Source organism: Pleurodeles waltl, chromosome 2_1 (genome assembly GCF_031143425.1).
Source record: "Pleurodeles waltl isolate 20211129_DDA chromosome 2_1, aPleWal1.hap1.20221129, whole genome shotgun sequence".
NCBI lineage: Eukaryota > Metazoa > Chordata > Amphibia > Caudata > Salamandridae > Pleurodeles > Pleurodeles waltl.
Window position 1 is genome coordinate 737417191 of NC_090438.1, and position 24124 is coordinate 737441314.

At 43.3% G+C, this 24124-nt stretch overlaps 1 protein-coding gene across 7 annotated transcripts in view; it reads right to left on the minus strand.

Moving 5' to 3' along the window:
• FARS2 (phenylalanyl-tRNA synthetase 2, mitochondrial) overlaps positions 1-24124 on the minus strand; it is a 1511864-nt gene that overhangs the window by 1076421 nt on the left and 411319 nt on the right. For all 7 annotated transcript variants that reach the window (XM_069217436.1, XM_069217450.1, XM_069217415.1 and 4 more), the window contains one exon: positions 17976-18590. In XM_069217436.1, coding sequence (XP_069073537.1) covers positions 17976-18584 — 609 coding nt within the window. In that variant the 5' untranslated portion in view covers positions 18585-18590. The remainder of the gene's footprint in view (positions 1-17975; positions 18591-24124) is intronic.

Genomic DNA, 24124 nt, shown 5'->3' on the forward strand with positions numbered 1-24124 from the left:
ACTCACTGTCTGAGGTTGTCCTGCCATTGGTCCTACTCCCAGCTCATGTAAACTGCACTGTCAGCAAACAGCCACTTGAACTGTCATTAGCCTGGGTGGGATACTATCCTCTGTTTAGGCCACATCATGGGGGAAAGACAGACCTCAGAGGCAGGCGCAGGGTAATACCATAACACAATATACAACCCCATGCCAGAACACGCACAGACTTACTAGACAGGGCCGGAACATGCTGGGATGTCTCCCGAGCGAAGAGAGGAGTCGTCACGTGCAGCCTCACTGAAAGCCATTCAGGGCTAAAGAGTGGTATTGGAGGGACAAATCTATGGAGTATCAGTGTAGGAGAATCTGCTTCGGGCAGATCTGCACAATGTGGCTGACAAAGTGACCGTGGTTAAACCCAACATCACAACCTGTTAAACTGAAGTGCGCCATCTTAAACAGGTAGTGCATATGACTATAGTCACCACTACACTTGAATATCGAGCCAAGGATGTGGCGGGACGATCGAGAAGGAACAATATAGACCTGTTGGGCTTTATGGAGAGAGTGTAGGGGCAATCGACAGAGCAGTTCCTAGAGCAATGGGTGCAGGTGGAGCTGAAGCCAGTAGGACTGTCAGAGAACTTCCTTATAGAAGACGCATACAGGGCATTGGTGCAGATGCCTCCTCCAGTGCCCCATCTAGGGCTATTATCGCCCCGGCTGCTAAACTACAGAGACAGAGATGCGATTCTCAGGGCCGCCAGAGAAACCTTGACCACAAATGGAAGGACAGAATATTGTGATTTATCCTGATTATATCCACAAAGTACAGGAACGCCGCAAAACATTTCTGGACGTGAATAATTGCCTTAGAGCCATGGGCCTCCAATACATGCTCCATTTTCTAGCTAAAATGTGAGTCACTCCGTTGGGTTTGGTGCCAGCAAATCTCCCTTTTTTGAACGTCCAGAAGCTGTTTGGACTTGGTTTTATATGGCCGGTACCACACAAGGTCGTCACCTGGCTGAAGTGGAGGTCTTCCACACAAGTGGCAAACAGCAAGGGGCCCTACGTCACTGCCCTGACCCGGAGACACAATCCGCAGCGGGGGTCACTGGCCTAGTTGTGATATGCGAGGATGGCACTATCACCACGACGACCGGGGACCCTTAGTCGGCTTTGGGGACCCATGAAGAGGTCTTCTCTATGGAGGATGAGAACTCTGCTTCCTCAGCGTACACGGGTGACGTCATTCGGGAGACAAGCACCTAAGCCTTGAGTTGACCCTGGTACCACATGACTGAGAGGAATAATTTGACAATAGACTGGCAACTGTGCATATTACTTTTGCGGCATTGTATGAATAGCAATCTGCCTTGTAGAGAGTAATGGAACTGAGTGATATTGTGCGATTGGCGTCTACACGAGAGAGGATGTGCAAGTGATTGCCTGTGGGATACACATGCTGTACACTGGGAGCATTCTTGACTTTATCGTGGCATGCTTGGGTACGCTGAGATGCCAGGGGGTAATGGAGGTCCAAATACCTGTGATATGAAGCGCTATAACTTACAGATGCTCCTCTGGATGGCAGTACGATTGTAATACATTGAATGCGAGGTGCAAGACTGTGGAGAGAGGAGTGAGTGGGAAAGCATGTATGATGTTTGATGATCACTGCATGTTTCCTTGTATAAAATCGCTATAATAGGGTGTTTAGTAATCCGAGGACTGGACAGGGGCATGGGTTCCTACAGTGCTAAATTTAATCATACAAGTTACATATTGGATGTTATAGGGAAATTGACTTTGAGATGTTTTTCTTGGGCGTTTGGGATGGTGGGGATTTCCTTGGAGGGTTGGTTAGAGTGGGAGGTTTAGGGGTGAAATAAAGGACGACGATGTTGCATGTCCTGACACATCGAGTATTCTGAACAAGCACATGGTATTAGTTTGCTGTTCCCTGACCTGGGTGGAATTTTTGTTTGGTTATTTGTTAGGTTGTTGTGTTGGGGTCGCTGCCACATTAACATGATAGGGACAATTCCTGTGGATCAATTGCTGATGTATGACAATGACTATTCTGAATAAGATAAGACTTCAATCTTGGAATGTATGGGGGTTGGGCTCTTCCAATAAAATATACAGACTGCTATCGCTTGTTAAACAGTATGGGGTGGGTGTTGCCTATTTACAGGAAACACCTATCACAGATGAGGAGACAAACTGGCAAAAAGATGGAGGGATCAAGTGTACTATGCCAATTATTTGTCATACTCCCGTGGGGTGTTGATATGCTTTGTCCCAGGCGTGCCGTTTGCATTGACATATATGGAAGCGGATGTGGAGGGTCGATACCTGTTGATGCAGGGTAGACTGGATGGGGTAAATGCTGCCTTTGTAAATTCCTATGACCCGAATGTGGATGATGACTAATTCCATAGTTGAATGAGGGATGCTGTGCCCTTAGTGGCTGATATTAATCTTTTCTGGGTTGGAGACTTTAAATAAATAACGGATGGCGAATTGGATCGACATCCTGCACGGCAGAATACTAAGCTAACGATGACATCAGAGCTATGAGAAGTTATGACACAACTGGGGTTATCTGACATATGGAAAGAAAGAAACCCAACGGAGCGTGAGTAAACATGCCACTTACCAACACATGGTACATTCAGGAGGTTAGATCTTATTCCGGTGGCTAGACATTTAGCCTCCAGGATGCTTAAAGTGTCTCACTTGACCTGTTACTTATCTGACAATGCACCAGTGGCATGGACCAGTGAAATGCACATTTGAATGGAGGAGTGACCCCTGATCGCCCTGCACGTGGCGATTCCCAACCGCGGTACTGCAGGACTCTGGGGGTCAGGAAACATTGGCAGAAGTGCTAAAAGACTTTTTTGAGATCAACTAGACAACCAAACAGAGTCGTCCTACGGAGCGGAAGGCGATGAAGGCTGTGTTAAAGGGCGGGTGTGTGGGCCTTTTGTGTGGGATACGTAGAGCTCTCCAGTCAGACCTCCTCCGCAAGGAGGATGCCCTGTAGAGGTACAAAGTATCCCTCCAGAGGATGAGCAGGAGTGGTGCAAGGCGGCCACCTTGCGGCAACAGGTGGCATCCGTAAGGGACAGACTTTAGTATTATAACTTGAAGTCCTACCGCCAACTGGTGCATAGAGATGGAGACAGCTCAGGGCGCCGCCTAGCATGGATCCTTTGCCAGGAAACCCCACACTCTCCAATACTGCATCTTAAGATCACTACAGGGACTGATGCATGTACACAGCACGCTATACTGCACACACTAAGGGACCACCTAGAACTGGTACATACTAGCCCACACGGCTCGGATCCGGGGCACTTATCTGGCGAGTCTGCCCCTCACACAGGTAGGAGAAATAGTAGCACAAGGCTAGTATGCTGCCCTCACATTGGAGGAGGTCAGGCTGGCGCTAGCATGCCTTCCTGGGAGGAAGTCACCTGGGAGTGATGGCTTTACCACTGAATTTTATCTAGCCTACATAGCAGAACTTGTGCAATAGCTACTTGATGTGTACCTACAAGGAGTGCTGCATCCATCCATGAGCGAGGGGTGTATCACTACGATCCTAAAAAAGGGCTCAACGTCCTTGGATCCCATCATCCTGTCATCCGCTCACATTGATTGACACAGACACAAAATTCCTTTGAAAGGTTCTCGCTCTCTGACTGCAGTCGCTGATTTCCCAATCCATACATGCTGATCAGTGCAGGTTTATAACAGGGCAGAACACAACCATGAACCTAAGAAGGTTGATGTATGTTATAGATTAGGCCGAAGAGAGTAGGGAAGACCTAGTAGTGGTGTCTGTCAACATAACAATGGTATTCAGGCCATAGTTTAGATCGTGGCTTTGACTGCTGTATACTGATCCCACTGATAGGGTCGGAGTCGTCCAATTAAGCTCCGACTCATAGAAGGAGAGTAAGGGGAAGCGGTAGAGCTGTCCACTATGCCGTTACTTTTTGCGATAGTACTCAAACTCTTAGCGATACAAATTAGACAGGAGTTGTCATAGTGGGGCATTTGTGTGGCGGATGTGTCTCATTTAGGCCATATGTACAAAGTTTTTTTCTGTTTGCAAACGGCTGGAAAAAAAGCATTTTTGGATGTCCAAAATCCTATTTTGCAATTCGGCAATCTATTACCGAATCACAAAATGGGTAGTGATTTGGTATTGGGAAGGGGCATGTCAAAGACGTACCTTCCTAATAGCGACTCGCAGTGCTATGTACGAATGTTTTGAAGCCGAATGGCAGTAACAAAACATTCGCTTTTTACGACCAAATTGAATCTGGCGGTAACCCATTCGCAAATGAGAAAGGTTCCTTAAGGGACCCCTTCCCCTTTGCGAATGCATGCAAAAATGTTTTTTAAGGGCATGTAGTGGTCCCCAAAGATCACTGCCTACTCTTAATAAATAAAACTGAAATGTTACATTTTTCTTTTTAAAATGCATTCCATTTTCCTTCAAGAAAAACGGGCTGCATTTAAGAAAAAAACTGCTTTATTTAAAAAAAACACTCATCACAGACATGGTGGTCTGCTGACCCCAGCAGGCCACTATCCCTGTGAGTGCCGGTCATTATCAATGGGTTGCAAATTGCGACCTGCCTCATGAATATAAGTGAGACAGGTCCCTTGCGACCCATTTGGGAATCACAAACAGTGTCTCAGACACTCTTGACATCAGAGATTGCGACTCACAATTTGCATATTGCTAAAATTTGCAAATTGCAAGTCACAAAATCTGATGGTCGCACATCTGGCCCTTAGTGTCATTCTATACTGATGATACCCTATTTTATCTCACTTCTCCCAGGGAGTCTTTACCCTTGCAGGTATCCAGTTACCTTTGGGGACCTTACCGGATTGCGAATGAAGCAACGTAAATCATTGGTGTTCCCACTGGGAAGGATGGCGGAGGCGGATCCTACCTCTCTGCCGGCCTACCACTCTGTTGGGAGACTGACCAGTTTCGGTATCTGGGAATCATGGTGGCCTCTACTCAGTGTAATTGGAAGCAACACAACTTAGATAGAATTTGCGGAGGGTGTGAAGGCTTCAATACAATTCTGGAATACTCTCCCACTATCACTGATGGGACGAGTCATGGTTGCAAAAATGGTCTTTCTGCCATACACTATACAGCACTCTTTAATACCCTAACCAGTTCGACCTTCAGATATTTGCATTCATTGCTCATAACGCTTATTTGGGCAGGCGGGAGGAGTAAAGTAGCCTGTGAACTCATATTTGCCTACGACAGCAGGCGGACTTGGGGTACCAAACTTGGACCGTTCTTACCTTGCCTCCCAACTGTAGCATGCAGCCCATTGGCTCAAGATGAGACTTGTGCCACTACACTCCTGCGGTTACTGCATTCCGGTGGCTGGGATTCAGCTAGGGTTCCATACCTCATTAAACACACTGCGTCTCTATGGGAGAGAGGTATGAGGATGGTACTTAGGAGGGCCCCATTCGCCTGTGAATTTAACTTCTGGAACTGACCTGCCTTCCGAAATCCGGCTAATGAAGTGGGCATTGCGGTGTGGTGGGGAGTCTCTGGGAGATCTCTATCCAAATTAGGAATTTATTACCTTTCAAGCGGCACATGAAGCTTTTACAGTGGGAGGTGGACAGTTCATATTACACTCTAGAATAGTCAATATATCCCAGGAGTTGTGGCCCTTTTATCCGGCCCACTGCCTTCCTCACTTATGTTTTGAGCACTCTCAGAGCTGGGGGAGGGGGTTGCGGGTGAAAGAGGGACAACACTTTATTTAACACCTATATAAAGCTATGTTAACAGACAGGCCTAAGACCCAGTTTCTGGTCAGGACTGCATTGGAGGAGGAACTGGGGACACAGAGGATGCACAATGGCAGATGACATGTTCATTCGTACATACAGTATTCTGCAATGCGTGATTTAAAGTAGTGCACTTTAACTATCTCCATCGTACTTAAGATTTCCCCCGTGCTCTTGCACAGAATAGATTCATCTAGGGCAAGTGGATGTCACCGCTGTCCAGAAAGTAACACTTAATTTCTGCATTTGGCATGGCATTGCCCATCAGTTAAAGCATTCTGGGATGCTCTAGTGCAGCACCTGGCAGATGTCTGTAGCATTAATATACCACATGACCCATTGGTAAGTCTACTGGGTGACAAACAAAACGGCAGGAAGATGGAATATAAATTCAGTCAATTGGCTCTCCTGTTAGCAAAATGTAGGGTGAAAATCACTTGGATTGGTCAAATGGGCCCAAGTGTGGGCTGGAAGAGGGATGTGACAGAATGGATATTTGCTGAGGAAGTCTGCCTCAGTCAATGCAGGTGAGACAATAGGGTGGTGGAAGACTCACAAGCTTGGGAGACAGCCTTGACCAAGTTTTAGGGGAGTGAGGGAAGGACACCAGCGGAATTGACAGATGATGAGGGATGAACACATGAGGTGATAAGGCTGGGGCTTTTCTAATGCCAGGAGGGGGAGCACATGGGGATAAATGTACACAAGATACCTGTAACAAGAAATAATCCATTAGTATTATTTATTTGTTTATCTTACATGTCAACTGCGTGGAAATGGCAGTGATCTTTCATATTATATTGGTTTGTTGCAATGTTCTATTTTTCTATTACTGGTGGAAACAATAAAAAGATTCTTTAAGAAAAAGAATGACAGCCATCACAATTTGCTACTTTAGGTGTGAGAGGGGCTAAAGGCATGAGAGGGGCTCAAGGCACATATAAAATTTTTGAAAGCTTGTATTCTCAATCCTAGGGGGTATTGCTACAGTTAACTGAAACAGGTCTTTCAAAACCTCAAAATCTTCTTTATAACATAGATGAGCGTAAGCTCAATTCTAAACACTACCAGTTTAGTCTGTTGCTATAGAAACCTCTATCATGCTCTCAATGCAGGCGAAAATTATAATTTTTCAGGTCAACAAATTCCTGGCTAATGTTTTGTTGCCTCATGCAGTAAAATATTATCTTCTGTCAAAGTCAAAAGTAGTCAACTGTGGTATAGGTAAGAGAGGTTACTTCACTCAGCATATTCATGCATGTTAGACCTGGCATCCCTGGTGTGCCTTCTGACCTACTGCTGTCCGACTTTATTTTTGCAGACTTTTAGGAATCTGGGCACTTTACCAACCTGACCGGTGCAGAAGTGCACATTCTCTGTACTCTAAAACATGGTAACATTAACTTCTCCACAATTGGCATATTTAATTTACCTATACATCTCTACTAAAGTGCACTATATGTGCCCAGGCCTTGTAAATTAAATGCTACTAGTAGGCCTGCAGCACTGATTGTTCCACCAACTACAGTAACCTTTCAAAGATGTTTCAGGCCTGCAACTGTAGAGCCTGCATGTGCATTTTTAACTGCCATTTCAACTTGGCAAGTGTACCCACTTGCCATGCCCAAACCTTCCTTTTTATTGCATGTAAGCCACCACTAAGGTAGGCCCTAGTTAGCCCCAAGGGCAGTGTGAAGTGTATTTAAAACGTTGGACATGCACTTTTGAGTTTAACTCTTAAAATCATTTTTCACTATTGCACAGACTATCTCTTCCATACAATAGCATTGGAATTACCTTACAACATCTTTTAAGTGTCACTTCCAATGCAGAAAAGATAGAGATAGGGATTTTGGTGTCTCCGGACTCACAATTTAAAATGACAACTTATGGTAAAGTCGGACTTTAAATTGAATGTCTGGAAATGTCACTTTTAAAAAGTTGGCATTTTCTTACCTTAATCATTCTGTGCTTTAGCCTGCCTCTGAATACACGTCTGGGTTGAGCTGAGGGACAGCTACATTGTGTGAATTCCCTCCAGACAGCCACAAACACAGGACACTCAGCTGCATCTCAATTCATCTGCATACTGATGGATCTTTTTGAGCAGGGGGAAGGGAAGGACTTGACACTTACACTTCAATAGATGGTGTCCTGTCTCCAAACAAAGGAATGATTATCACCCAAAGATAGCCTAACAGACAGGGCTAGAATGAAAGGGACTCTTGTGCACTTCAGAGGACTCCGTATTACCACCCAAAGATAGCCTAACAGACAGGGCTAGAATGAAAGGGACTCTTGTGCACTTCAGAGGACTCCTTTGAATTCTCCCCCACATCAAAGGCATTTTTGGGAATAAGTACTGGACCCCAAACTTCAACAAATCAGATCTCTACTGCAACCAAGGACACTCTTCCTGGAAGAAGGACTGCTGTGCTGCCAGGAAGCACTGCCACAGTGCAATTGCATTGCAGTGTTGGCCTACTGCTGCTGTGTGCTGTGCTGTGGGAGAGACTGACACTTTGCGGCTTGCTCTGCTGTGTTGGCTTGCTGCCTGCTGTTTCTGTCCTGCAGTGAGAAGGACTGGACTGCTCTCTACATCCTTCAACCCAAGATTCTCCTAGGGATTGCTGACTTGACTTACCCCCTGTTCTCTGATGTCTAAGGGACATCAAAGACTACTTGCTGCTGGCCTCTGTCCCTGTGACCTCTGCGTGAGGTGCTCCCTCCAGTACTGGACCTCAGACGTGGGGTTTGCAGCTACAAACTTTAAAAAGCAATGCATCGCCAGGAGTGCTGCAGAAAAATCAAATGCATCTCATCTTGGACGGCAACACAGTGCTGCCTGATGACAGCAGATCACAGACTGCACGGCTTGATGACACTCTGCAGGGCCCCCGTAACCATTGCATCCACTTACACGAAGCCCGCTGTCGACACAGTGCCCGGGCACAGTAAAAATATTGATACATCGTGTCTCTTGTCAATTACACATCCCTTCAGTAAAGGTACTGTTTAGCAGACCCTGCATGGGTTCTGCAGCCGGCCTACCCTTCATTGTGGCCGGTCTGGATTTTGTATTTGCACCGGTCCCTCAGTGACCTCAAGTAACCTTTTGACTGCTAGTGACTTCTAAGCACTGTTTTCACATTTAGGGCCTGATTACGGCCTTGGCGGAGGGGATTCCTCAGTCCCAAAAGTGACGGATATACCGTCCTCCGTTTCACAAGTTCCATAGAATATAATGAAGCTTGTAATACGGTGGGCGGGATATCCGTCACGTTAGGGATGGAGTAATCCCTTCGCCAAGGTTACAATGAGGCTCTTAGTCTTTAAAAATTAATATCTCGACTTCTGCTTATTGACATTTTGTCAATTTGGTCTTGCTTTAATGAGATACATATCTATTTTTCTAAACTGATATTGAGTCCTTCTGTGGTGTCTTTCACTGTGTTACTGTAATTAAAGGCTTCATTACGACTTCGGTGGAGGGAAACGCCCACCTGCCGAAGCCGTGTGGTCAGAAAACTGCCAGTGCTGTGATCTGACCGCAAGGGCTATAAGAGTTTCCCATAGTCGGAAACTCTACCAGCCAGAAACAGCCCACAACATTGATGCCTGCTCATATTATAGCCAGCGGCTATGTTGCAGTGCATCGGGTGAAGCAGCACCCGTCGCGCTTTTCACTGTCTGCATCTAACACATGCTGCATCACACAACACAGCAGACATCTTGAAAGTATAGAAAAACATTGTACCCAATTCACAAACTGCATAAAGTAACGCATGAAGGATTAATAATCACACAATACAAAATGCTAGTCACTAAACTATGTATGGAGGCCTCCACCACTCCTGTCTTTTGTGTGCAGAGATCTCCACCATGTGTGTGGAGATTTACACATAGAGGAATAAGTGTTGGTAGTAAATGTGGGAGGGACCAAGGGGTTGGCTGGAATATGGGATATATTTACTCCTAAACTGATGGAGTTTAAGGAAGGGAAAAGAAGGATTTAGGGAAGGACTAGCTAATACAACACACCAACTCGAAAAAGAGTAAAACCATTGCTACTCACAAACCACACTTCTAAAGACAGTACAGCCAAAAGGTTCCAAAAAGTACTAAATGTACTGCAGCTCAGCCTTGGAGTAAGTCTAGCACCACACTTGGCCACTCACAGGCACTGAAACACACTCCCAGCAAACTCCCATAGAAATACATGTAGGTGTTAAAATGTTATATATTTATTCATTATTTTTACTTTAAAATGTAATAATAAACATAATTCAAAAAATTAAAGTAAGTTAAAATGTTAAACTACTTGCTAAAAAATATTTATATTATTATACATATAATAAGAACATTTAATACAAATTAAATAAAAATAAACATCATACAGTGGGTTGTAATTTTTCTTTTTAAATTAATGTTCAAGAAATATTATTCATAAATTGAATACATATTTTTTTCTTAACCACTGAATACATTTTTAATGTAATGAGTTAATGTGCTAACGTTTTGTTTTTATGAATTCTAGGTTTATAGTAAGTATTTTAAATTATGTTACATGTATATTTTATATTAAAACAATTGCATGATTTTTGAAGAATATTAATCTTTAACATTTTCTTATACTTTCCCACAGGGAGCTGTCTACCCTGTGTGAAATGTTACTATTAATAACCTTACTCACACTTGGAAATGTTGAAAAGCAAAAACGTGTAGATTTACAGCTAGATCCAATGGTAGATTTACATGGAGTACACTTGCAAGTGTAGCTCTACTTTTGTGAATCAGGCTCAATATTTTCTATATGCTTAACTTAGCTGGTCACTGCTACTAGTTTTGCCATTGCCAGCACATAATAAAATCTCTGGCATTGGCAAAGTCAATAGAGGCTTTCATATGTTTCTTATACTTTCCCACTGGGAGATGTCAACCTGTTGAAGAGAAAAATATTTTAGATTTACAGCTAGATCCAATAGTAGATTTAAATGGAGTAAATCTGTGTAAATCTAGTTTTGTGAATCAGGCTCAATGTTTTCTATATGCTTAACTTAGCTGGTTAGCACAACTGGCTTTGCCGTTGATAGCGCATATGGAGATACATCAAGAGAAAGGGTGAGTGAGGAGAGACTGGATGAGTAAGTGGAAGAGAAAAAGAAGGTGCCAGGTGTACTGTGGAGGAGAAGTGGGAAGAAGTTGTAGGAGAGAGGTTAGGGTGACTGAAGGAGGAGCACGGGAAAAATTGCGAGCCTGCGCCGGAGAGTAAGATACGACCTCCCATGGAGTGCAAAATAACACATAATTAGAAAAACAGCTTTTTGATGTCAACATTTAAAGTCTACACCATATACAATCAAAAACAAACTATAACCAACTGCGTTTTGGGGGAAACAGAGAGAACAGACAAGAGCGCTACTCAATAAAGAGGCGGCAACTGAGATTGACAAGACTGCCATCTAATCATAAACAAGATTTGACCTGACGCCTGCTTTACGTAGCACTGTATAGAGGCCCGTGAAGCTGTATGTAGTGAGACCGCAGAAATTGAAGTGTTTGTGCTAAAATACAATACATCAGACGCCTTTATTATATATTCTAGCACTGAACCATCAGTGCCAACACTGGGTTACCTTCCCAATGCCGTTTCACATAATAGAACTTCCAATGAAAAAGAACAAATTATTAGAGACGAAAAACAGCATGTTACCCCCAAACTAAGTGTGTTTCTTTGTTGTAATTTGCACACTCTCTTTTTTTAATAGCTTGTTATAGCTTGTTTTTACAGTGAATACTGTCTGAATTCGAGCCTAATACTTGTTTTAAGATGTCTCCATTGCTTGTTGACTGCTCCTGTTTACTGACAGTAGAACTGTCTTTGGCGAGACTTGTAATGGCCAACTTCAAACACTGGTTCTTACTAATAAAGGCCGCTTTCCCCTAAAGGAACTGCTTAGAATTCTGCAGGCATCAGTGTCTTCAGGCAAGACAGCCTCCCTGATGCAAGTCTATTCTTTATGTTCCCGATGTGTGTGCGTTCGAGAATTCGTCGTCAAGATTTCTGCTACATTTCTCTGAGAATCTGCCAATACACATTTTCTTTACTTCTGAGAGCATTTTTGTTCTCCTTGCCAAGGTGGTTAGCCTGCGATCATAATTCATAGCACAGATCAGACATTTTGATCCTCGGATGACTCAAGCACTCTCCCGAGAAAGACTGTAATGGCAAAAGGAAACGGAAGGGGGACTAATCACGCTCACAATAAGCTTTGTAAATGCTGCATGACACCAGCAAATTCATGTTTTCATCTGGCCCCACACTTTACAAGTACTGATCTGGATGTCTCAATTTGACAACTTAGAAAGAACATCGATTCTGTGGAGATGATATATACATAATATTACAGAGGCTTTGATAGCACCTTTTTAGTTATTGCTAAGAAAGTCTGTCCATTGAAAGGCTTTTTTTTGCTTTCTTAAAACCAATGGTGCTGTTAGACAAATCTACATGGAATTTTTAAAAACAATACATACATTTTGTTTTTTTATGGCAAGTATCATGAAGATTCTTTAAGCGAGGAACTGAAAATAGGAGAAAGGGACAAAATTGACAATCTACTTTTAACTCCCATAAAATGATTTGCTTCTCCAAACAGAAACAAGCATTTACAATGCAACGGGTCTCGCGTTTGCTCATGTTAGAGCTGATCGCGTTGTAAACTCCTAACCTGACTTTTCACCTATCGGGCAAAAGTGCATTTATGTACATAACCCGAAAAAGTTAAATTAACTATGTAAAGCGCTCGACATCTGGCAAGCGAGATCGCGCTGGTAAATTAGAGAAAAAGAAGTCCACGAGCCCGATGGAAAACAGCGAGCCTCGCATTTTTTCTGTACTTGGTCACTGCGCTTGAGGAGGGCTAGCCACCGGAAAAGGCATGATGTATGCGTGCCTTCGACTAATGAAAGCAAGCAGATTTTATTAGGCAAGCCCACGAACCAATAAAAAACACTGACGTGAAGTTGACAGGGCTCCGAGCCCTTTCCTAAATACTAAAGCGTCTCGCTGCGATACGCATGCGCGAGCGCATGCAACGCAGGCTCGACCCTAAAAAGTAGGGATGGGTGAAAAATTCTGCTCTGCCAGATGAGTGTGCAGTTTTTTTCCCTACTTCGCACTCCACTTGGAGCACAGAGTTCAAGCAAAACACCACCAATTATCTTGTGGCGGAGTTTTTCCCCGCTCACGGCTTGCCAATGTTAAGCTGGCAAGCGAGAATTTGCATCCCCTGTCATGATTTTTGCGTGTTTCAACGCCTCCCAATGAAATTTCTCAATGTGGCAGACGCATCAGGACGCAACCATTCATGTTGAGAAAGCTAGCGCTCAAGTAGAAAATCTACTCGAGTAGAAGAAAGAAGCAGCACCCTCTGCCGTGCTGCGTGGTGCAGTTTGCGCTGATTTTACAACATACAACAAGCTTTTGGCGCTAAAAGTGAATGCAAGCATCGTGACATGCCAGAATTCCGCCCACTTGCGGAACTCCGTGGAATCTTGCTGAGTTTTTATGTAAAAAAAAAAAAAAAGCTGGCCAGAAATACACCAAACTTGACATGTAAACAAAACTTTAATCAAGAAAGTGCCTTTACTTGGTTTGGTGGAAATCCGATCCGTTTTTTCGAGACATTAGCATTTAAAATGTGTTTCACTCTGTGTATGTATTTTAGAGATATCTGGAATTCATAAAAAATATAAATGCACGTCACTGAACAAAGGAGCTTTTTCTGCCATCATCCTTTGTGGATCTTCGAATCCGGCTGTTGAATCGCTAGTTTACAATGCTCTGACTTGCTGTCCATCATAGAAAAATTCCTAGGCCCATGTGTGGGAGAGCCTCAGAGGGGCCCTTAGCAGCAATAAAACAAGTACATAAGTAAATTTCTCTAGATGTAGCTCACTAAATACGTTTCAGTGTCAGAAGCGTAAGGCAAACTGTCACACTCATTGGATGATGTCATTTGAGATGTCATCAGTGATGGCATCAACGATGTCAGTGAACATGGCATGAGTGATGTAACGTAGGGACATTAACAGTGCATGGCAAGGGGGCAAGTTATAGTTAGCTGAGTGAGCTGCAACTGGTGAATTTCAGTATTGTTTTGTTAAATCTGTATTTTCAACTGACACTTCCACCTATTTATAATGTCACTTTAACCTTTGTTTTTTTTCAGTGAATTTCTAATTTTAAACGCAAAGTAAGATATTATTCCCAAACTGAACTATAATGTCACTTTAACCTACATTTTTTCAGTGAATTTTTAGGATTTTCTTAACACAAAGTATGATTTTACTACCATACAAACTATAACGTCACTGGCCTGTGGCAGACAGGCCCTTCATCCAACCCCACCAGTGGCTGCCAACCTCCCCAACCCCTCCATGCACTGCCAGTCAATGACAGTGTTCATCATTTCAAATGGGGCAGGTCTACTGGCTTTGTCAAGCGGTCACCGCATCAATATATAGTAGGAAGTCCTATTGGCTTTGTCAAAGGGTCACCACATCAATGTATGAAGGCAAGCCTACTGGCTATGTCAAGTGATCACAAGAAAACAGCAATCAAGTTATGATTAACCATTTAAAACAATAGAATCCAAAACCATACTCAAAGGCATTCATTACAAATACCATGCATTGCAGAGCTTGTCAATAAACCTGCTGGGTCCCCAACCAGCACCCTTCCTTGTGTGGGACAGGAGCCAGCCAGACTTTAATTTGCTCCTGTGTTGGTGGGAGCACATTTTCTTTCTCCTTCCGCCGCGCAGGAGCAATCAACTGATTCCTGCATGCAAAAGCATGGGCTGGGAAATAGGCTCATTCAGTGTCTCGGGAAATGGCGTCCCCAGGACATTAAACTGCTTCAGAACCCAGGAGTTGGGGTCGCTGGGGCCCATATTTAGCTCGTTCCTATTATACTATTAATTTACATAATTTAATTAAATAACACACCAATTAGGTCCCGGGGGATGGGGTCCCTGAGACAAACTTGGCTTGCTTTGGTGGGGGGGAGGGGAGGGAGGGGAGGGAGGTGGTAACACACGTCCCCTCACATTAAAAATAAATGTGGTGACCCACTCTGGAGGGATTTTATTGAAAAAGGCCGGCCGGCTCTTTTATAAAAAAATGTGGGCCAGTCCTGCAGAAGTATCACATGATTGACAAACAGAATTAAAAAAAAAAAAAAATTGGCCTCAGTGGTGTTCCTCTGTGATTCCACACCCTCCCTCCCACATAAGGCATTGGGGGTGTCAGTGTATCCCTTTCCTGCCCTCTATTTGCTATATTTTTTCAGGACACTGGGATTAAGGGCCTCGTTACGAGTTTGGCGGAGGCTGTCTGCCAAACTCTTTAGAACGGAAAACCGCCACTCAGGTTTTCCGTCCGCTGGCCCTATTATGAGTTATCCTGCTGGGCCAGCGGGTGGAAAAAGTGTTTCTGCCTGCTGGTGCAGTGGGAAACAGGCCACCACATTGACGCCACGGGGCTGTCCATGGGGGGCCCTGCACTGCCCATGCCAAGTGCATAGCAATGCAGGGCCCCTTACGGGCCCCCATCACCCAGTCTCCGCCAGCCTTTGCATGGTGGTGGAGCCGCCATGCAAAAAGACGGCGGAGAGGGGACTCGTCATCCCCAGGGCAGCGCCGTTTGAAGCCCTGCCCTGGCGGATTAAGACCGCCGGCACCACCAGGCTGTCGACCGGCAGCAGCCTGGCAGTGCCGGCGATCGGACCGTGGCAGCTCTGCCACGGTCATAGTGTGAAGGCCGGACAGCTGCTTTGGCAGTGATCTGACCCCCACCGCGAGACTGGCGGTCCCAGGACTGCCAGACTCGTAGAAAGGGCCTGAGTCTCCAAGTGCTAAAATGGAAGCCAAATATCTCTGCAAATGTTCATGGCAGACCACCTGACCTTATCTTTTGAACTATGGGTCCCGCAGGAGTCCTGCAAAAGTTTGAACCTTAGATTGTCAAAAAAAGCTGAACAGAAGTAAACTAAACCAAAAAAAGCACACTTGCTGGATAACAATTCAGCTTTCTTCCAAATGTGGTAGAATTCTGTTCACCCATTTTTGCTGTGTCATTGTCTAATTTTCCCTATGGAAAATGCATGGGGAAAAAGTGTTTTGGGAACTCACGTCCCACCCTCCCCACCCACCCCCTTTTTTCTTCACTCTCGCTTGAGAAATCACCCAGAAACATTCTTTGGAAAATGTCATGAAGATTCGCTGAACAGGTTAAAAGTTATTTACAAAACAAAAAATGCTCTCCCTCAGGAAATTGAAAGTCTGATCTATCTATAACTACTATGTAAAATATGTATAACATTACACACTGGAGGTCACCACTGTGTAGTTCTAGTTGGATATGAGTTTCCATAGGAAAAACATTTTTTGTTTTAGTTAGTTACTTTGGCATCATTTAATGAATCTTCACAAAACGTTCCGCAATTAAGTTCATCCTCTTTGCCTCCTTCATGGAAGGTTTTGAGCCAAAAAAAGGGAACGTTCCTAAAGGTTTGATTTCCCCTGTTAATTCACATAGTAAACTTTGCTTTTCAATACTGAAAAAATGGCAAAATATAATTACACTAAATTTGGCATAAAGCAAGAATTTTTCTCAGGAAGTAGGCATTTTGAGATTTGGTGTCAATTCATTCAGCTGTTTGAGAAAGTAGTGTTTAGATAGTGTCTTAAAGAAGGGTTTGGATTGGCATAAAGAGGTTTACCCTCAGAAAAAGTTAGGTTTATTTGGATGGCTGGTCCAGCGTGAGTCCTTCATTAAATGTTTTTTTTTAAAAACAGTCCATTCTGATTAGTTGAGGGAGTTTTTCCACCATCTGTCATTTCTTTACTGGTACTGCAGTACCGAATGATTTGATTGGCTGGCCACCACACTGAGACCTAGAAAAAAACTTCAAAAGGATACGTAAGTGGAAAGGGAGAGCACACACTGACTCGAAAAGGCCATGTTCAGGAAGGGTGGATCTCAAAGGAACCCTCCCTTAAGGCCTGCATAGCACAATCGCGCTCGGTTTTTCCGTTTTCAATTTCAGTGCGATCGCGCTGCATTTTACATAGTGCGATCATGCTGTGTTTTTTTCATGTAATTTGTGTGGCAAGAAAAGTCTGGTTAGGAGTTTACAATGCTAATAGCTCTAACTCTCGCAAATGCAAGACCCGTTGCATTGCAAATGCTTGTTTTATTTGGTTTGACTCCATTCAGTTGTTTTTGACATATTAGCTTTTGAAAAGTGGGTTGGGAAGAATCAAACAGTTAAAATTTGGAAATACCTTGGCCATGAAACTCACAAATTGGAAACTCATGAGTTCAGCACTTATATGTGATTTTTGTATAAATTGTGATTGGCTGATGAAAGGCTTAAATTATTTTTTCCGCTATCTTGAAATTCATTAATTCACCCAAAAATATCCAATGAGGAGAGACATGATGACTACTATTAAGCCACACAAAAAAGGATAGACAGGTACCAAGAGGAATAGAAATATATATTTTCAAAAACAGAAAACTGCATTCAGAAGACAGTGAGCTTGTAAAATGGAGAAAAAAAACTGGGACCATGCTGCAGCCGTATTGTATTCAGAAACCGACAACTTTTTTCTTGTGCTCGAAAGTTCCACTGATTTTCAATTTTCACGAATACCAAAAAATGAACACACACCCACATATGGAACCATTGTATCACTGAAGTAAGGCGAGAGTAATGGTGAATGGAAAAAGGCACAGGTCAGTCACTGGGGTACAATAAAAAAACACTTTCATTCAGCACATGCTTGCAGACAAATAAAATGCAAACCATAACTCGCGTCCCACCATCTAAACCAGAACTGGAGAGCAGCTATTCTGAAGGTGAGGCAGAATTTATGGTTTGTATAGCAAACGACAACTGTCAACTTGCAGGGGTTTTGCAAGTCGGACTCTTTATTTATTGGCCTTGAAATACACATTTGATCGCGAAATTTACCTATTCCTTGCTAAAGTATATTACATTAAATTAAATAGCTTTGATTTTTTAATACTTAGTCTCATTATTGTCAAGAGTGATTTAGATTTACCTCATAGTCAGAGAAGATCCGAACGCCTTCCATTTGGTGGAACACTGGGTAGTGGCTGCTATCAATTTCATCTCGTCGATATACATCCCCAACCACCAAGAAGGCATCCAGTCCCGAGTTCACCAGATCCCACTGATGTGCTGATGTATGGGCTCTGAGCATGTGGCTTTTGTTCAGGTAGTAGTTATCCCCCTTTTTCCTGCTGGGATGGTCTGGTGGGATCAGCAGACTATCAAAGTTCTGCTCTGTGGTAACAATAGGGCACAGGGTATCGTGCACTGAAAAAAGGGGGTTACCAAACCTCCCAACATATTGCTTATAAAAATGATCTTTGATTCTTTCTTTTATTAACCACAGTGGGTGATTTTTTTGGTTATGCAAGTTTTTCCCCACTTTGGACATAATTTTCCCCTTTACATTCGTGTACTCATCTTTCGGATAGACTCGCCCAAGCAGCTCCGTTGTGTTGGCTCTACTTGTGATGGGGGCAACCCCTGATGCTATCGTTCTGCAACAGGTATGCCCAATATAACTTCTGATGCTTCTGGATGGGACAAGATGAACGGCACTTTTGGCATACCATATAACCGACTGAGCCATTACTGTCATTCCAACCTGTAGAAAAAAAACAGAACATTTAAGAACAGCAACCACGATAACCTCATCATGTGAAAAAGGCAACGCGTTATTAATTAAGTTATATCAGCTCTTCACTTGAGAAATACAAAACACTGAAAAGACATTTCAATCTACTGCACTCCAGAGGCAGTTACCATGAGCCCTTTGTGATAACATAGCGAATGCAGTGTGGAAGTGCTCGTGTCACACACTTTGCACCACAAAAGACACAAATTCTGTTTTTTTTGCTCAGGGAAGATCACTCAAGCCCAGGGAACTGTGATGGGTTACATGGCTCAATGAGCGCTGCTCATGTCAGAGATATCAATACTAGTAAGGTAAGTAATCATTCCCAGATATTTTTTTAAAGTTTATTTTGTTTTCTAAAGTGACCCTTCACAGGTGATCTAAATAGGTGAGAAATACATTGTGTCTCACCACAAATGTTGTAAAAGGATCAGCCATATATTCATCATAAGACTCCCTGCAGAGGTGGTCACTTACTGGCCATTCTCTTTAATATGTGCAAATTGGAGACTTAGGGCCATATGTACGAACACTTTTTCCCATAGACACAGAATGGGTAAAAACCTTTGCTACATCTGGCCCCAAATGATTTAGCAGTTTCACAACTGGGGCAACCTCTAACAGTACACAGCATGGCAAGCATTTATTTAATGAGCATAAACGAAAATAGTAGTAATCCCTGGTACACATTTTTGTCATGCAATTGGAGCATTTCTAACAGGCGTTTAGCAGATAGGGTGTCTCTGTAAGTTCTGGAAGTGTACCTTAGACTCGACAAACACACCTTCCCTGACTCTACAATGGACATACCCCTATTCCTTCAGCCAATGCTCTAGGCCTTAAATTCTCGAGATATTCAGAAAGACCATAACTTTCTGGCATTCTATAAACCAGTAGCTACTCTATATTACCCAACTAAGGGAATTAACTACAAAGTGAAAAAAATGTGATTTATAAGCTGCAAATAATAATGAATTGTAGTTATAGAATCGCAAACTGGTATTGAAAAGCCTCTGTTTGCAGCCGTATATTACAGAATTGCTATTTGTGAATCAGTTGCATTAGCAAATTGAAACATCTGGGCAGTGGGTGCTGATGACAGCACGTCCTTTGTTGACAAGGGTGGAGCACCTATAATACGTTTACCAGGCCTCCAATCCCACTCACATGTATTGTGCTTATCAAGTCTCAGCACAACTGCTACGAACTTCATACCTGCCTGGGGCACATGTCAATGTCACCCTAAAACTTCGATTTCACATCAGAACTGCTAAATTTTTCATTAAATTCAATGCATTCACCCAGTGAGAACAAACAATATCACTCCTGCGATACGCCATTAAAGGTTGGGAAGCATGCATATAGCCATGCAAGGAAGCCCTACTTGAACTACACAATAGCAGACGCTCAATGCATAACTTGACAAACTGATGTCCCTTAACATTTTCCTCCTCTAACTCCTCATAGTTCAAATCACTGTATCAGACCTGATCACAGTCTACCTGCAAACTGAAGACAGGGATAGAGACACAGCTATCCCCCTGTGGTAATGGGGGATTAACTACTTCAACAGGAGTATTAACAGTAACAATATGAGCGGACAGGGATACCACACTCATTTCAGCCACGACAGCATAACTTGGAACCTCACCTACAGTCCTTCAAGCTCGACATCCTCCAGTGATGTCACCCTGTCAACAGTGGACTTTAGCTAGTAGGCCCACGGCAACCATCAGGGAACAAGCAGAAGAGGCTTTGGATGCAAAAGGTAGATCATTAAGTGCCCCACAATGCTCAATACAAAGAGTACAACAGAGACAAGATTGTTTTGTAATACTGATACAATCAGGCACTGAAATGTCTCGGACAGTAGAACGTATGGTTAGTGAATAGGCTGTTTTAGCTGTACGTGCACCTGTACACGATGATTCCACAGCACACAGACGTCACCAATAGCATGTGAAAACAAATCTTCAGACCTTTGGAGTAGATAGGCTAGCAGTTGCTATCTCTAATCTGTGCTGATGCACTGAAAATTAACAGACTGTCTACTGCATTGGCTACTTTATGCCATCTTGGCATTAGAAGAACTCCAGATGTCTAGTGCAGCAATTAGTATGTCTATTCCAGGTGGGGTAGGAGTGAAGAGGTTTCAAGCCTAAGCAGCACTTCAGCTGTGCAGGGGCAACAGTATGCCACACTCGACATCAGTCAGTGGTGATAAAACAACACAGCACACATCATGGAAGCACACCGTGGGTCCTAAGTGGCGGAGTTAGGCACATATATAAAATCCATTATGTACAATTTTTTCCATTTGGGTTGTAGTTACATCTAAGTCCTGACATATAGTGAGTTCAATTGGTAACACATTTGGTTGTACATGTTATTTATTTTGCAATCCACATGAGTCATCAACATAGCACTTAATTTGAAGTCACTGCGTCTGTTCAAGCGAACACATCTTGTGGTGGAAGATTCATCATCTGCTTTTTTATTGCAGCTGGCTTACATTAGACCTGACTGCCTTAGGGTGTCTTCCTCCCGTCTTTTTGCCCCCCCCCACCTTCATTTCTTGACCTCGGTTGTGCTGGCTTTAGGACTCGGTGCACTTTACCACTGCCAACCAGTGATAACCTGCTTGTGCTCTCTCCCCTATAACATGGTAACTTTGGCATATCTAATTTACCTACAAGTCCCTAGTAAAGTGCACTACACATGCACAGGGCCTGTAAATTAAATGCTACTAGTAGGCCTACAACACTGATTGCGCCACCCACTTAAGTAGGCCCTTAACCATGTCTCAGGCCTGACACTGCAGAGCTTCACTATGCAGTTTAGACTGCCATGTCAAGCTGCCAAGTTAAACCTCTAGCCAGGCCTAAACCTTCCCTTTTAATACATCTTAGTCACCCCTACGGTAGGCTCTATGTGACCCAGCAGGTAGGATACAATGTATTTAAAAGGTAGGACATGTACTTTTTAGATTTACATTCCCTGGTAGTGAAAAACTCCCAAATGTATTTTTCACTGCTGCAAGGCCTATCTCTCCTTTGGTATAACATTGGGATTACCTTATTACCTCTTATGAGTGTGATTTCCAATGTGGAAGAGATACATTTATCAGGTTTGGTGTCTCTGAACTCACAATTTAAAATCACAACTTAAGGTGACCTCAGATTTTAAATGGCAGTTCTGAAAATGCCACTTTTGGAAATCCAACTTTTGGGCTCTTTGGGACCGCGAAATGGCCCAAGCGCACCAGAACCACGCCACTCGCACAAAAAATCAGTGTGAGCTACCGAAAGCCCATCTCTTCGCACAACAAGAATCAGCAATTGCGACTGCAAGGCTCCAGTCCGCCTGCTCACGACACCCAGCTGACTGTTTGGGCCTGCAGACCACCACCACCAGCACTTTCCTTGCTTCACTTCTGGCGAACTTCTTCCCCGTGAACGAGACTCGGCTCAATTCTGAGAAGGTAAAACTTCAGTTGGACTTACCTAGGACTGTATCTGACCTGCACTCCATCACAGTCGACCTGAACGTTTGGATTTACCCACTCTAGCGCGACCAGATAGCCCTGATTGGCGCTTTACACTTTTAAGCATTATATTGCAAATATATCTTTGAAAAATTATATCTCAACTTCTATTTATTAGATTTTTGTCATTTTGACCTTGTTTTAGTCATACAATTAACCTATATGTCTCTAACCAGGTGTGGCATCTTTTTGTTGGTGTTTTCACTGTTTTACTGTCTGAAGTGTTGCACAAATACTTTACACATTGCCTCTTAAGTTAAGCCTGACTGCTCTGTGCCAAGCTATCGGAGGGAGAGCACAAGTTAATTTATGGTGTGTAGCTGACTTACCCTGATTAGAACTGTGGTTCCTGCTTGGACATGGTGCATTCTTCTGCCAATCAAAAACCCCATTTCAAACAGTTTACAACTCATAGTTGTAGTGATATCCATTACAACACCTGTGAATCTACCCTTCTTCTGAGGTAAGACACTCACTGTGCTGTGCACATTCTACATGCCCTCTAGGTACATAGTCATCTCTGTAGCATGAGATAATGTGTACTGGACAGAGCCATGTGGCATACTCGCTGACGTGCATACATTTGCCACTAGGTATTTAAGGAAGCAACACAAACAACAATTTTTAAAGACGATCTCCACCAGGATGACACCCAAGTATGTGTCACATTCCTTATGTTGTAAAACCATAACATGCATATGCTGAGGGAGGGTTCTTTTTGGTTTAATCTCAGTGAAAGGGGAGGGCATGACAAAGTGGGTGCCATCCACATGACTCTCAGTGGTAGTGAGATGTATGATTATCAAGATTGTGATGTTATTTTTTATTTTTAACGCACTTCACATCCGGTAACCAGCTCCTTCCATTAGATGGTAAATGACTAGTACACAAAGCTGATTTGCAATTTACAAAATATTCGACTCTGATGTCAAACAGCAAATAGCTAACTAGTAATCCCTTTGAGAGAGTTCCCATCTTCATTCGGAATTTTGCTACCCACAAAATATTTGTATATCTGTCCCTAAAAGAATCAACTATGTTTATCAGAACCCAGTTTGCCTCACAATTCCATAAGTCCCAGGTACTATTTACCTATAAAGAATAGCTACCTCAGATAGCACATGCAGCCATACTAGCGTGTCAAACAGCCAAGAAACATAAGCTATGTTAGGGGATTTCTAACCCCTCGTTTTTAACAATTTCATGTCAGGTATGTATCAGCATAATCTCTGAAATAAGCCCACACCGTTCAACCCAGTTTCAGATCTTGTTTACCAGTCCCCCTAGCCAGCAACCTAAAAGCCTGAAAAATTGCCATAAATAGCCCAGCTAGAAACTGTCCAACACAAACCAACACTTATTGCCACATGCCCCACAGTGCAGGCAACCAGGAGCCTCTGACAGTCTCTAGACAAATGTCAAGATTATGACTGATGCTTGACAGATTACAAGGGGCTGAATGTTAGGCCTCGCGTAGGGGTGGGTAAGGAGCTCTTAAAAAATATGTATTTCTACGAAGGATCACCCTAAGGCCAACTCAAGAAAATCAAAGAAGGCTGCATTCTCTACCACTTCAGATGAGGTCCAGAAAAGGGGCCATATTGTTCCTAGCCAAAGAAAACACACGTATCAATGATGAAACTTAAAAAATTACAAGACCCAGGTACACTGCATGAAAGTCCCACCCGTCAGGAAAAGTACCATCTAAATAAACTCTTTGTGAACACTGCTTGGTTTCTCAGCAAAGTAGGAGACCAGGACTGGCTCATCACCCTCAGCACGAACCTCACCATCGCTCTGCTAGAATTGTGCCATAAGCTAATAACAACTTTTGCAGCTTAAATAGTAGTACACCACTGCCCCATAAGAGAGCTGCTAGGTGGGAGACCCAGCCTCCTTGTAGAGGAACGACCTGTTAATAATGTGCACACAAATAATTATACTCCCCAATGCCTTAAAG